Source organism: Rhododendron vialii, chromosome 13a, assembly GCF_030253575.1.
Source record: "Rhododendron vialii isolate Sample 1 chromosome 13a, ASM3025357v1".
In the NCBI taxonomy this organism is placed as follows: Eukaryota; Viridiplantae; Streptophyta; class Magnoliopsida; order Ericales; family Ericaceae; genus Rhododendron; species Rhododendron vialii.
In genome coordinates, this window is record NC_080569.1 from 7,991,152 (window position 1) to 8,003,511 (window position 12,360).

The 12,360-nt window shown below is 39.5% G+C and overlaps 3 protein-coding genes across 3 annotated transcripts; 1 reads left to right on the forward strand and 2 right to left on the reverse strand.

Annotated features, from left to right (window-relative positions):
- The first annotated feature begins 1,421 nt into the window (after window positions 1-1,421).
- Window positions 1,422-2,716, forward strand: LOC131314341 (uncharacterized). The gene has a single exon (XM_058342897.1). The coding sequence runs from the start codon at window positions 2,231-2,233 to the stop codon at window positions 2,507-2,509; it is 279 nt and encodes a 92-aa protein (XP_058198880.1). The 5' UTR covers window positions 1,422-2,230; the 3' UTR covers window positions 2,510-2,716.
- A 2,633-nt stretch (window positions 2,717-5,349) lies between these two features.
- Window positions 5,350-6,377, reverse strand: LOC131314343 (josephin-like protein). The gene has a single exon (XM_058342899.1). It carries the CDS (start codon window positions 5,997-5,999, stop codon window positions 5,487-5,489), a length of 513 nt encoding a protein of 170 aa, XP_058198882.1. The 5' UTR covers window positions 6,000-6,377; the 3' UTR covers window positions 5,350-5,486.
- Window positions 6,378-8,380: 2,003 nt separating this feature from the next.
- Window positions 8,381-11,061, reverse strand: LOC131314342 (josephin-like protein). The gene is made up of 2 exons (XM_058342898.1): window positions 10,714-11,061; window positions 8,381-9,408 (listed from the first exon to the last, which is right to left on the reverse strand). Exons 1-2 carry the CDS (start codon window positions 10,822-10,824, stop codon window positions 8,950-8,952), a joined length of 570 nt encoding a protein of 189 aa, XP_058198881.1. The 5' UTR covers window positions 10,825-11,061; the 3' UTR covers window positions 8,381-8,949.
- Between the last annotated feature and the right edge of the window lie 1,299 nt (window positions 11,062-12,360).

Below are 12,360 nucleotides of genomic sequence, written 5' to 3' on the forward strand. Positions count from 1 at the left end.
ATTGCGTTACCCTAAATAGTCATAAGTCATGTCTCTTGTGTGACTTTATAAATATTCAGAGCCACAGATTGAAAACTTTAGAGAGACCAAGCTAATTTCATTGTTCAACCATGTATTGTTCATTACAAATTACGATGGAGAGAGTAGCATATATACAAATCAGGAACCTATAACTGCCTCAACAACCAATTGACACACTACACCTAACTAAGCCACTTGGCCTGTAACTAACTAACCGAACTCCGCTAACTGATCTAGTGACACGTCACTGGCCACAGCTGTACAAGTTGGCTCTGTTGAGGCTTCAGTCGTGTGAGCTTCCTATGAGCTAGCCACATTGTGCTGAGCTGAGTGTGAGTGGCTTGACATAGATAAACTTGATTACCAAGAGATAGAGTGGATGAAGTCCGTTTCTTTGTAGTGTTTTTCCCCATCCGTCTTTGGACCATTCACTCTTTTCCTGACCATGCATAGTTGGACAGAAAACCTATAGGTACCGACCAAAAACGTAGGGAAATCGTACCGACGGCCACGCTGGGCCGTCTCCGGCCACCAGACGGCCAATCCGAGGCATTCAAAAATTCTAAAAAAAAAACGAGGGGCCCCGCGCGGGAATCAATGGCATCCGATGTGTGTAGGGTGCTTGATCTAAACACCCTATTTTTCGTGTACCGTAGGTACGATTTCCCTACGTTTCGGTCGGTATTGATAGCAGGGCTCATAGTTAGAACCGTAGAACCCTTGCTTATGAAACGATAGTTCCAAGAAAGGTGAGTAGTGTATAGTTGACTGGACTGAACCCTCCTCATCATTAGGCAATAACAAACAGAAATCACGAGTTATTAAGTTAACCGTCCAAAATTAAACTAAGAAAAGAAGCATTAGTTTGAAACCGCATCAGTAGAGCTTCAATATATTTGATCTTTTCTGTGAAAACTGAAAAATTGCAAAAGTAATGGAGACTGATCATCAATTTAAGATGCTTTTGAGTGTATTGCTTCTAAAATAAATGTGGACGAAGTCAGTAGCAACACTTGGGCATTAGAGTTTTGATGGCAAGATATTTTCTGAGCATGAACTTCTGATAAAAGAAAAGAAAGTGAAAGAACTTCTGTGCTTTTGAATTTCCCTTGCTTCACCCAGATTTTCAATTGCTGTTCCTTCATTAATGTCATTTTCTCCTCTTATTATCTCCAGGCGATTTGATATAGCATGTAGATTTTGCTTCTAAAAATTTTCTCCCTTGGTCTCAGGACCAGTATGCTGCTACATGACCAGGACATTTTTCCAGTTAGAAGGAATAGATGAATGTAGCCTGATTGTTCCCAGTAACGAATCAGCAAAAATGGCCGTAGCTCCTCCTTGTTCAGATCAGATGTTTAGCAGTATGTTGGTAAGAGCGAAAATTGCTTTAGTTGCTTTGTTTGGACTGGCGCAGGAATCTTGCGGTTGATCTTTTTAGATACTTGTTCTTCCTCTTTCAAGAGATGGACAAGTAACAAGTGCCTTTAGGGGGATATCAACTCTCACGATGCGTATGAATGATTCTTCAATTGGTTAATTTTCTAAATTCTAAATCCAATTTTGTTTATGTTGTGTCTATACATCTTCTACTGTCTAGATCAGTTTTCTTCCAAAACACATTCATCCTTCAAAGTTTGGATGGATTCAGGGTTCTTCGCGTTGCCTATTTTTATGATGCAGAAGGTGACACTTTTTTTAGCATGATCGGTTTTAGCATCAAGTTTCCTCATATTTGCAATTTACAACTGAAATTTTTCTGTAACCACCGAGTCCTGGAGATTGTCCTCCATTCCTAGGAGTTGATGGTAAAAGACTTCAGAAAGAATGGTTCTGGTAACATAAGGTCAACTAGTGCTGTAAAATATACAAGTGGTATAGGGCTACATCACTGTCCTGGATAAGGGATGGTTAGGCTGCCACGTGTAAATCTGATGGCCATGTCAATGACTTGTGGATGAGCCTTTTTCCCCCCACACCTTGTGAACCCAATTCTAAAGGGAAAAAAACTGGAAAAAATCAGGATAAGACCCTTGTGGAGAGCTCGTGGTGCAGGCACTCCATCATAATCTCAACATTCATCCGACGGCTGACATTGACTTGGACAAAAGGATTAATATTATTCTCAGCCACATTGCTCCCTTCACTATTCTTTCTTTTACCCTGACTTGTACTTAACAGAGAGCCAAAGAGAAGAGGGTGGGCTGAGATGTCTTCATTGACCATTTTTGTTCCGCCGGCGGTGGCCACTGGAAGAGTGTACCGTGCCACAGCGGCAAAGGGCGGGAGCGAGGAGAAAGGGTTCTTTGACTGGATAATTGGTGGGATGCTGAAGGAAGATCAGATGCTGGAGACTGACCCAATCCTGAAGAAGGTGGAGGAGAAGAATGACGGCGGCCGTAAAAGCACGGTCGCTGTCCCTCCCAAGAAGAAGGATGGCGGCGGCTTCGGTGGCTTTGGAGGCCTTTTCGCCAAGAATGAAAAGTGAACATTGTACCTTATCCTCCCTCCCTCCCTCCCCGTCCATTTCTCGCTGTCTCTCTGCTAAATGAATCTGCTTGACGATTCTGAAATGCTACGTTGTGTTTCCTTTTTGTTGTGTATGAACAAGTGTTTTTTATATGTTTACTACTCCTATCAATTCATTGGCAATCTGGACTCTGCTCAGGATATTGTTAACTGAGATTCGGATTAACTTGTCTTGATGCTTTCGTTGGTTTCTTGATTTGCTTTGCTGTTGAAAACAAAAATGGGTGTGAAAACAGTCCTCCGGCAGAAACCTTCACATGTTTGATTGTTGCCTCAGAATTAGCTTCCGCGGATAGTTTGGAGAAATTTGGTTGCCAGACATGGAAAGTTGGTTTTTTTCACTTTTAAGGATAAGGATAAGGAAACGCGTAAAACACATTTTGTCATTGTTGTAAACACTCTGGCTCCATTCGGGAATAATTTACGGGAAATTGATTATCAGGAAAACTGAAATAAGGTGAAGTAAAGAAAAATAGAATTTATTTTCTTATATGTGTTTTCTTGACAATAAATCTTGCAGGAAAATAAGAATTTCTTCCTTTTGGCAATACTTATTTTGCAATAAAGTGTTTTCCAATGGAAAAGTTTAAACTGTGAGTCTTACAACTTTTCCGGTAATTGAATACATAAAAAATTACAAAAGAGTTAATTTTCTCATCTTTTCCGTGCAACTGAACGGGACTTGAATCAAGATTATGATAAACCCCAAAAGGGTTGGTAAAGTACACATGAGAAAGCCATAAATGCTTGATCATGAGGTCGCATATTCGAATCTCATAGAGGCCAACTATTCCAAACCCTAATGGGGTGTGCTCGGTCGTTACCTTCAGAGCTCCAGAATTAGTCGAGGCACGCCCAGACATCCGATTATTTAAAAAAAAAAAACGAAATAAGATTACAGAAAGTCTGTTCACACATACTATTAGTGCACAGATTATGCACAGATTTTGTTGTGGGGACCTGCCCACCACAGGTGTCGTTAAATTTAAAACATTTTCTTAAGGGTCCCTGCGAAAATCAGCTCAATCCGATATCTATAGATGTTTGATTAAATCATCTAACTTGTCATTCAAATTTCAAGATAATTAAAAGTTAAATATTTTACATTTAATGAACGGCTCGGATTATTTATGTGAAATTCGTGGTGGACCCCACAACGACATCTGTGCACAAATTATCTGTGTGTAGCAGAGTTCATAAGATTACTATACAAATGTCACGACATGTGTGGTAGCGTTTTCCGAAAGGGCAAAAACAGTTATGTGATCATGTATAACAGTCACCGCATTGCGTAATTTTGGTGACAGAAATAGGGAGGCTGTGAAAGCTAATAGTAATTTGAAACTCTGTGGCTAGCCCAATGTGCTGTCCTGTCCTGTCCATGAGTAGAATATTCGGCACTCCACACCAATACAAGAATAAAAAAACAGCCACAGGACCCATAGTGCCTGTTTCAATTACTAATAAATGGAATCATTAGGAACAGTGAAGTATCAATCTCAATGGGAGTGAGAAAATGGACTTAAACCATCGATCAGGGACGGAAATAGAATTTCGTAAATGCAGGGACCGAACTATGAACAAGATTTTGAAATTTCAAGGTTCGGAAATCTAATAGTTTGTTCAGTCTAGGTTTTGAGGGAGATTTTTTAGGTAGTAAGTGGAGAGAGACCGTAGCACAGAGAGAGAAATTGGGTTTGAGAACCTAAAATGAACACATTTTTATAGAATTTAAATGCCTAAAATAACACTCAATACAAAATACAATATCTATGTGTTTTTAACAAATAAACAAAAAATAATTAATTTTAATTTTAATTATTGTTTTTTAAAAAAATCCGAAACAACGCAGAGGCCGTGGCCCCCATATGACCACCTATGGATCCGTCTCTGCCATCGATCAATTCATCGATTAGGATTCAAATCTAAAATCTCTCGGAGATAAGATCCTAGCCTCAATTAGCCCCGGTTGTTTTGTTAACCGTGATGATAGTTGGGTCCATGAATTACAGTCATAACAAACAGTAACTAGTATGCCGGAAAATGATCAGACCCTTATTTTATAACGCAGCTTCGGAAATACTAATAGCCAAGAGGATGCCAAATACCAAACCGTACAAAAAGTGTTTACCCGGGATCTTTTTTGTCTCGGGAAACTCTGCAAAATCAGGAAGTTGAGAAAGGGAAAAAGACTCTGCGATTTCTGCATAACGCTTCAATTCCTAGGCCATTCTCCAAACAGAACACTACGGACAAGGTTCTTGTGTCTCGTCACCAGCATACATGACAAGGACCGATCACCATCCCATTTGCCTAGGATTGCAACCAGGCTTTTCCTACTTGGTACTACGAAGGAAAAATGACTGTACCAATTGTCTGTTCCATTCTTCCCCGATTATCGACCCTCCCGTCGAAATGAGTTCGTTTCAGGAAAAAATCAATTATTGTTCGGAAGGGCTTTTACTTGCGTTGCTTATGACATCGAAATCGTGCTTTACAACATCGTCAGAAGCGGCATTGTATATGCCTTTCCTACTTGGTACTACGAAGGAAAAATGATTGTACCAATTGTCTGTTCCATTCTTCCCCGATTATCGATCCTCCTGTCGAAATGAGTTCGTTTCAGGAAAAAATCAATTATTGTTCGGAAGGGCTTTACTTGCGTTGCTTATGACATCGAAATTGTGCTTTACAACATCATCAGAAGCGGCATTGTATATGCCTACACCTGACGAAGTTGAAATTCATTCGCAACCTTCAGTTGTCGCCCCGAAAATCAAGCTTAAATACACCCGAAAATTGAAAACTTCCAAGATTTTTATTCACCAACCCGATAATTACATGAGGAGATCTTACTGCCATTAACATGCAGCAAAATGATTGCAACTGATACGATTTACATGAAAACATTAACCTCGCGGTATAGCTTGAGAAATTTAACAAGCCTTTGCAGGAACAGAATTGGTTCTCTGGAATGAACAAGATTTATTGATGAACTCGATGCAGTCACTGATGGCTTCAGCTCTATAAGCATCGAGCGGAGCTATTGACGGATTCGACCGCCCCAAAGAAGAAGAAGCATTTGGAGACGACCTCCTCCTCCTCCCAAAGGACACGAAACGCAGAGCCGTAGCCACCTTATCTCCAATACACCTAAGGAACCTCAGTGGTGACAATTCTGATCTTCTGGGCATCCTGAATCTGCAACTAGTTGTAAATCCCTTGTTTTCGCCCGAAACTTTCTTAGCATCCTGTTTGTGAGAGGTCCTTGTCTTCTCATTGGCATCTGGTTTGAAACTCGCTCGTCCGCTGCTCCTTGCCGACATTGGATACGTAACCTGTGCCCAGAGAGAGAGAGAGAGAGAGAGAGATGGAAATTTGGGAGGGGATGCAGAAACTGGAGTTGAAGGTGGATTAAATAGGAGAGTGTGGCCTAAGGATGAAAACATTGAAAAGATAGTGTGAAGCTCAGTTAAATTACAAGCATGTAGTAGAAGTGAAGTGTGAAAGGTCAAAGATTATGTATAGATTACGCTGAAGATTTAGATTTACTTTTGACCTGCAGTGGCTTTCTAATTTGAAGATTATGATGCACTTCTTCTGTTAATGCTGCATTTACACTCTTAATGACCAAGTTATTGTAATATTACACACCTCTTAAGGCATCTCCACCATTGAGCCTGTTAAGATCAAACGCTTACCATCTTACCAAAATCTATAGGTAGTGTTAAAGGCGCAACTTTATTTTCCTTATACTAAAGCATAGCAGGCCTCAAGCACCACGGTTCGACCCGTGTAAGAGAGGGTGCTGGCCGGCGCAACCGACAATTCCCGCAACCCCCCCCCCCCCCCCCCCCCCCCCCCCCCCCAAGTAGCATGCCATCCAGAGGAGTCAAACCCGCAACCTTGGCTCTAATACCAATTGTTAGGATCAAGCGCTTACCATCTTATCAAAATCCGCAGATAGTGTTAAAGGCACAACTTTATTTCCTTATACTAAAGCATAGCAGATCCCAAGCGCCACAGTTTGACACGTGTAGCCACGATGCTGGCCCGCGCGACCAACATAGCCAAATTTGGCTACTGTCAACTGAAAGCCAAAGTAGAAGCTTCAATGATGAGCTAAAAACTCAAAAGTACTGTTTGTTAAACACGGAGGGCACACATAGTAGAAGCTTCAATGATGAGCTAAAAACTCAAAAGTACTGTTTGTTAAACACGGCGGGCACACAGCATTTTGTTGCGCCAAATTTGGCACCAACATTTGCTTAACCAAAATGGTCACACCACCTTCAAATACTAATAGTGGTGGAAAGATGTCATTCCACAAATGGAGCGACATTGCTATCTTTTTAACATTTTGAGTCTTATCATCAATGGAGTTGCTCTGAGGATAGCCAAATTTCAAAGAGCACTAGCAACAAAAAGTGAGAGGAAACACCACCCACTAGCTTTCTAGCTCTTAATTTAACCCTTTGCCCTTCGGGAAGGAATAAACCTAGATACTCAAAATGGGATAACAAAGTATGAAGAAGATTCTCTTGCATTTTTCTCAATAAGAAAACGAAGAAGGCGGCTTTCATCATTGGCTAAGCAATGAACATTTAAATAGACTAGTGGTACAAGCAATGAACATTTAAAAACCGCTATAAACTGTTACTAGATTTTAGGAAATAATGGCCCTAATAAATACGGAGTAGATGAAATAACAAAGGAACGTTGGTCCACCACTGCAAGGTGCTGTTTTTTCCATTCAATTTATTTGGAAAGAAGGTGATGACGAGTGATACAAGGAAAAACAATACTTAATTCAATTATTTTAACTGTTTGTTTCAAGGTTTTGAATTTCGTACTGTACCTTCCGGTACGTGCCGGATTTGCCAGAAAAACAGTATTCAATCCCTCTAATTACATTATGGTTCAAATACCAGTCGATAGTCGGTACGGGTGAGTACCGGACGGTACAGATCACTATTTTTTTTAAAGTTTTTTAAGGAAGTAATTCTATAATTAAGACTTTTGTACTCTAAAAAAGAGAAATGATTTTGCCACTCCCTTTTTTGTTAACGTCACTCCCCTTATTTTTGGTGTACTTGCAAGGGAGTGGCGTTAATAAAAAAGGGAGTGTCAAAATCAGCGGCCCTAAAAAAGCATCTGTTCTCTTTTCCAAGTTCTTTTTTAACTCTCTTTTTGTCAAAAGAGGTCCCAATCCTACCAAGTACCAACCTTTCGGTAAATGTAATCTCTTTGCTTTGCAACGAGAATAGCGTCACCAAAGACGGTCATTTTTTAAGGGCCTCGTCAATTCTGATCCTTTTTCCCTTTATACTTCCTATCTTTCCAATGCCCTTTTCCCCTTCTTTTCTGTGGACAAGAGAACTAACAGCATTTGCCTTTCTTCAAAGATTGCCGATTAAGGGACCTGATCAAGAGATTAACTCTTCTCCTCCTAACAATGAAATTTTTTCCCAATTTGATTAATGTTTTGGAAAAGACTTGACCAAATCACAATCGATTGTAATCTTCTTCAATACCCTAGAGTTTCCACATCCTATCTTTACGCCTAGATGAAGTTCTTTTAACAAGACCCACATAGATGACTGCAGCATTAGTTATTCGCTGCGTGATTTTCAAAGGTGGAAGAAGAAACTGTAAGCAGTCATCTATCGGGGAATACTCGTGACAAATAAATTGGAGAACATGAAGTTGGATGAACCATATGGATTCCCCCCCCCCCCCCCCCAAAATTCTACTGTTCAACAATAGGTAGATGACGGGAACAAAATCAACTCTCCAGTTCTCAAAACAGCACAATCTTAGTAACTCAAAATGGAGAAACTTCCTTGTATCATCATATCAAGGCATCCATGTATGCATTGCATTGTATCTAATTCCTTTCACCGAGGATATATACATTCACCAACAATGAACAACCAACAAATTGACTCCTACTATAAAAGAAACCAAAATCATGCTTACAACTATGCGAGTTGGTTCGACTAACCAGAAGACTTTTGGAAAGACAAAATCAGGTTCAGCCATCTTTTCTGAATCAACCTTCAATGACAACGGAAAATTCAGCATCCACAATCATTCATCAAGAATCTGTGAAATGCCATCTATACTCCAGATATTTACCTGATTAAAATCTTGAACGTCCGCGTTCTGTGTCCAACTAATTGTTTTCTAAAGAAAGGAACGCATCCAAGGAAGTAAGTAACAGCCACAAAGCCCTAAGTGCAAGAGAGATCCTTCACCTTGAGTACTTAACAAACAGACAAAATATATTCTTTCAGAGCCCCAGAGGTCCCCGTTGATCTTGTGTGGCACAGTAACTCAAAGAGCTTTCTAGGTATATGATTACTCTGAAGTTCAATTGCGGCAGTTCAAGAACAACTTTCACTCATTCATGACAAGCAAAACTTCTGCACCACCACCGATGACAACATCCAAGTATTCCTTTACTTCCTCTGTATCTTTAAAAGAGAGTGGAGCAGCTAAATCACTATCCAAATTATACCAAGCCCCTTCTATCTTTCTCAATGCAACCCAATGTCTTCCTTTCCAAAGTCCACCATACCTTCTAACTGGGACGTTTAGCACAATACCCATTAATTTGTCTTCTCCTTGATCGAGATCAATTGCAGAAGCTCCACTACGGCGGTCATGCCAGACTACCCTTTTGCCTTTTTCCTCCACTGCAGCAATTAAAACATTTATATCATAGTTCCCAGTAAATGTGTTGTGATGAGGCTGGAAGATTACAGAAAGTGGCGTCCAGGTTCCCTTCGTTGGATCATCTACAGCGAGTTTTTCAGCAATGGCATTCAAATGGGACCGAGTGAATGCACCTCTTTCCTGCATTTTAATGCAATTGGCATCACAAATCCATACAAGAGAAGGATAAATTTGAACTAAGGCTCAGTTTGGATAGACGTGGATTTGGACAAAAGGGGTTTTTATGTTCACTAATCAATTTCAACAACAATTCTAAAGGTTTATATGTAGAGTGGAAGACGGAATAGATATTGAATAGGTTTATTTTTAGGGGAGGATTAGGCATAATTACTTTCTTTAACATGGAGAATTTTCATTTCTCCTGTCATAGTCTTATTAGACATCCATCATTATGAAGCTCCCAAACTCAATGCCGAAATCCCAATTCAAGCTGTCAAATTTTAACTGAATAATCTTCCTTGGTGATAAAGCCAACTTGCATTTGGACTAAACTAATTTTTGGTACATACAGTCGGTATTGTACTAGGAGTATTATTTTAACTTTTAGTTACCTTTTCTAGTTTTTCATTGTAAATTTTACATCACATCGTTTCTTTCCAGGAACGGAGCTATACAGAGGGCGGGTGTGGCATGGGCCTCCCCCAGTTTGACATGAATGAGAGTCGATTAGGTACTTATCGATTTCCGAACAACTTGATTTTTTACACAAATGATGAAAAAATAACTATTAAAATTATGAAAATAATACTTCAATGGCTTTCATTTAAGAACCACAAGAGAGTTGGAAAAAAAACCTTTATTATTTTCTAACTAAAAACAAGTCCGGGACAATGTCTGAGTTTAACTTTTGATTTGTTTTCATATTCTTACTCAACAATACGTAACAAATACAAGTGGATCACCACCAAATAGCGCCACCTCCCAATCTGATTCCTGGCTCGGCCACTGTTTGTCTCAATGAAGGGAATCATGAAGATACGAGAATGTACATAGTAGACCAATGTTTAAGACCAAAGTTTAGAAAGGTCTGTATATAAGACGACGTTGAAGACTGTCTTTTTTGAACTTTTCCCTCTTTAGTGATTCTTTTTCATGTTTTGTTTTTGCCATTACTAGGAAAAGTCAGCCGTGAATCGTGATTAACAGTCTTATATCTTCACTGCTCCTATTTTCCTAGGGTTTAATGCCAATTTTCCTAGGGTTTAATGCCATAATTGCCGCTAACAATCTAGCATGGCGAATTTTAATCTCTTTTTGACATCTCCTCGTGGCAACCGAAAAGGAAGCACAGGGAGTTTAGTTCGTCAACTGAAGAAACATGATCATTAACCACCATCATTAACCAACAAAATCACAATCATAGAACATATAGACCTCCATATCGATTGATTGATTGAGCGAGAGAGAAAGATAGAGAGGGATAACCTGAAAGAGATTGTTGAGGGAATGTAAGAGGCAGAATTGGAGTCTCTGCCTCTCGTGATAAACTTGTTCTTGTCGCTTCTTCTTCTTCACCACCACCTCCTTCTCCTCCATCTTTGTCTTCTTCAACTCAGCTAAATTTGGGGGTTTCGTTACTTCTGAGTTACAATCAAGAATTCGCTTTTGCCTGATCAAATTGCCCTAGGAAATTCCACCAAAATGTAGGATTTGGAAAATTGGAAAGTCTAGAGAGAGAGGGACCAACAAACCGCGCCGAGTAACCTAGCAAAACTTCCCCCAATTTCTCTCTCCAAATCAGTTCAAAAACAAGAAAAAAAATTTCTTCCAAATGTTTTGACGTGGGGGCGACAAACGCGTTATAAAATGACGGAATCCAACGGTGGAGGTAAAGCCAGCGCTACAGCACTGTCTTCATGCCCAAGCTAATGAAAACAGACGTCACCAAACACAAGCTGTTCGACGTACGTGGACCCATTGTTATCTGGAACCGAATTGGTCCACCTGAATTGAATAGTCCCGAAAGCAATTGTGTTAAGTGTATTCTCTCTATTTTAAAATTGCGTTCATAGATTTTTTTTTTTATGTTTAATTATACATCAGATAAACATAGCGTGATAGTACTTTCGTTCTAACAAAGAGACATACCGTCATTGTTTTCCTAGCTCGAGATTCGATTGGTTTGCTTATTGGTTTATTATTTGGTGCGGCTTCGGCACCAATAGATTGTGAGTGTGTGCTTATTTGTTTGTATTTCGAATTATAGTGATCCATCCCCCCTTCCTATTCAGGGCGTCGGAGTGAATAGTGAGTCATTCCAATCATATTATTATTGGATAGATAAAACCAATCAATTCGAATTAGAAAGAAAGTTTTCATTAAAGAAAGATCTTTCTTTCGGGGCTTGGGGGATAAAGATACAAATTTTTCCTCAGAAAAACTGTTCAAAAAAAAGATTTCTTTAGTCAATATTTAACTAAACAGCCATTCATAATAATGCAAGGATCAGTAACAACCAATAGATAGGAATTAACAAAACAGCCATTCATAATAATGCAAGGATCAGTAACAACCAATAGATAGGAAAGAGCTTAGAGACATATCGAGAAGAACCAGCAGATCATAGAACTAGCCGTTGGTTGCACCATCTGATAGGGAAAGAGCAGAGATACTAGAAAGCTGTCTGGCTTATCGACTGGGCTAATTATGAATGGCGTAGTTACCGGGCTTCAAGGAAACCTGCTTACTAATGAATAGGCACAAAAAGCCCGTTGACACATCGGGCAATGAGTACTTTGTACCACTCTTTCAGCTGGATTTTCAGCTTTGCAATGAAATTTTTTCGTTCTAAAAAAATTGCAAACCAATTAACGAAAGACAATAAATGTGTGATGTGGATTTTTTCACCCAATTTTCCTGATTTCTTTTAGATAAAAATATAGCACGCCCTGTGGGCTAGACATGATTTTTTTAAAGATAAATAAAAATATAGCACACCATGCGGACTACACATGCTCAGTACATGCCCCAGAGCATGGAAAAAAAATCAGTTGTGTTGATTCTGTTGAACGATACTTATCCCTCGTCCATCGATGCATGACTTAACATTAAATGTGAAAATTGTATTCAAAG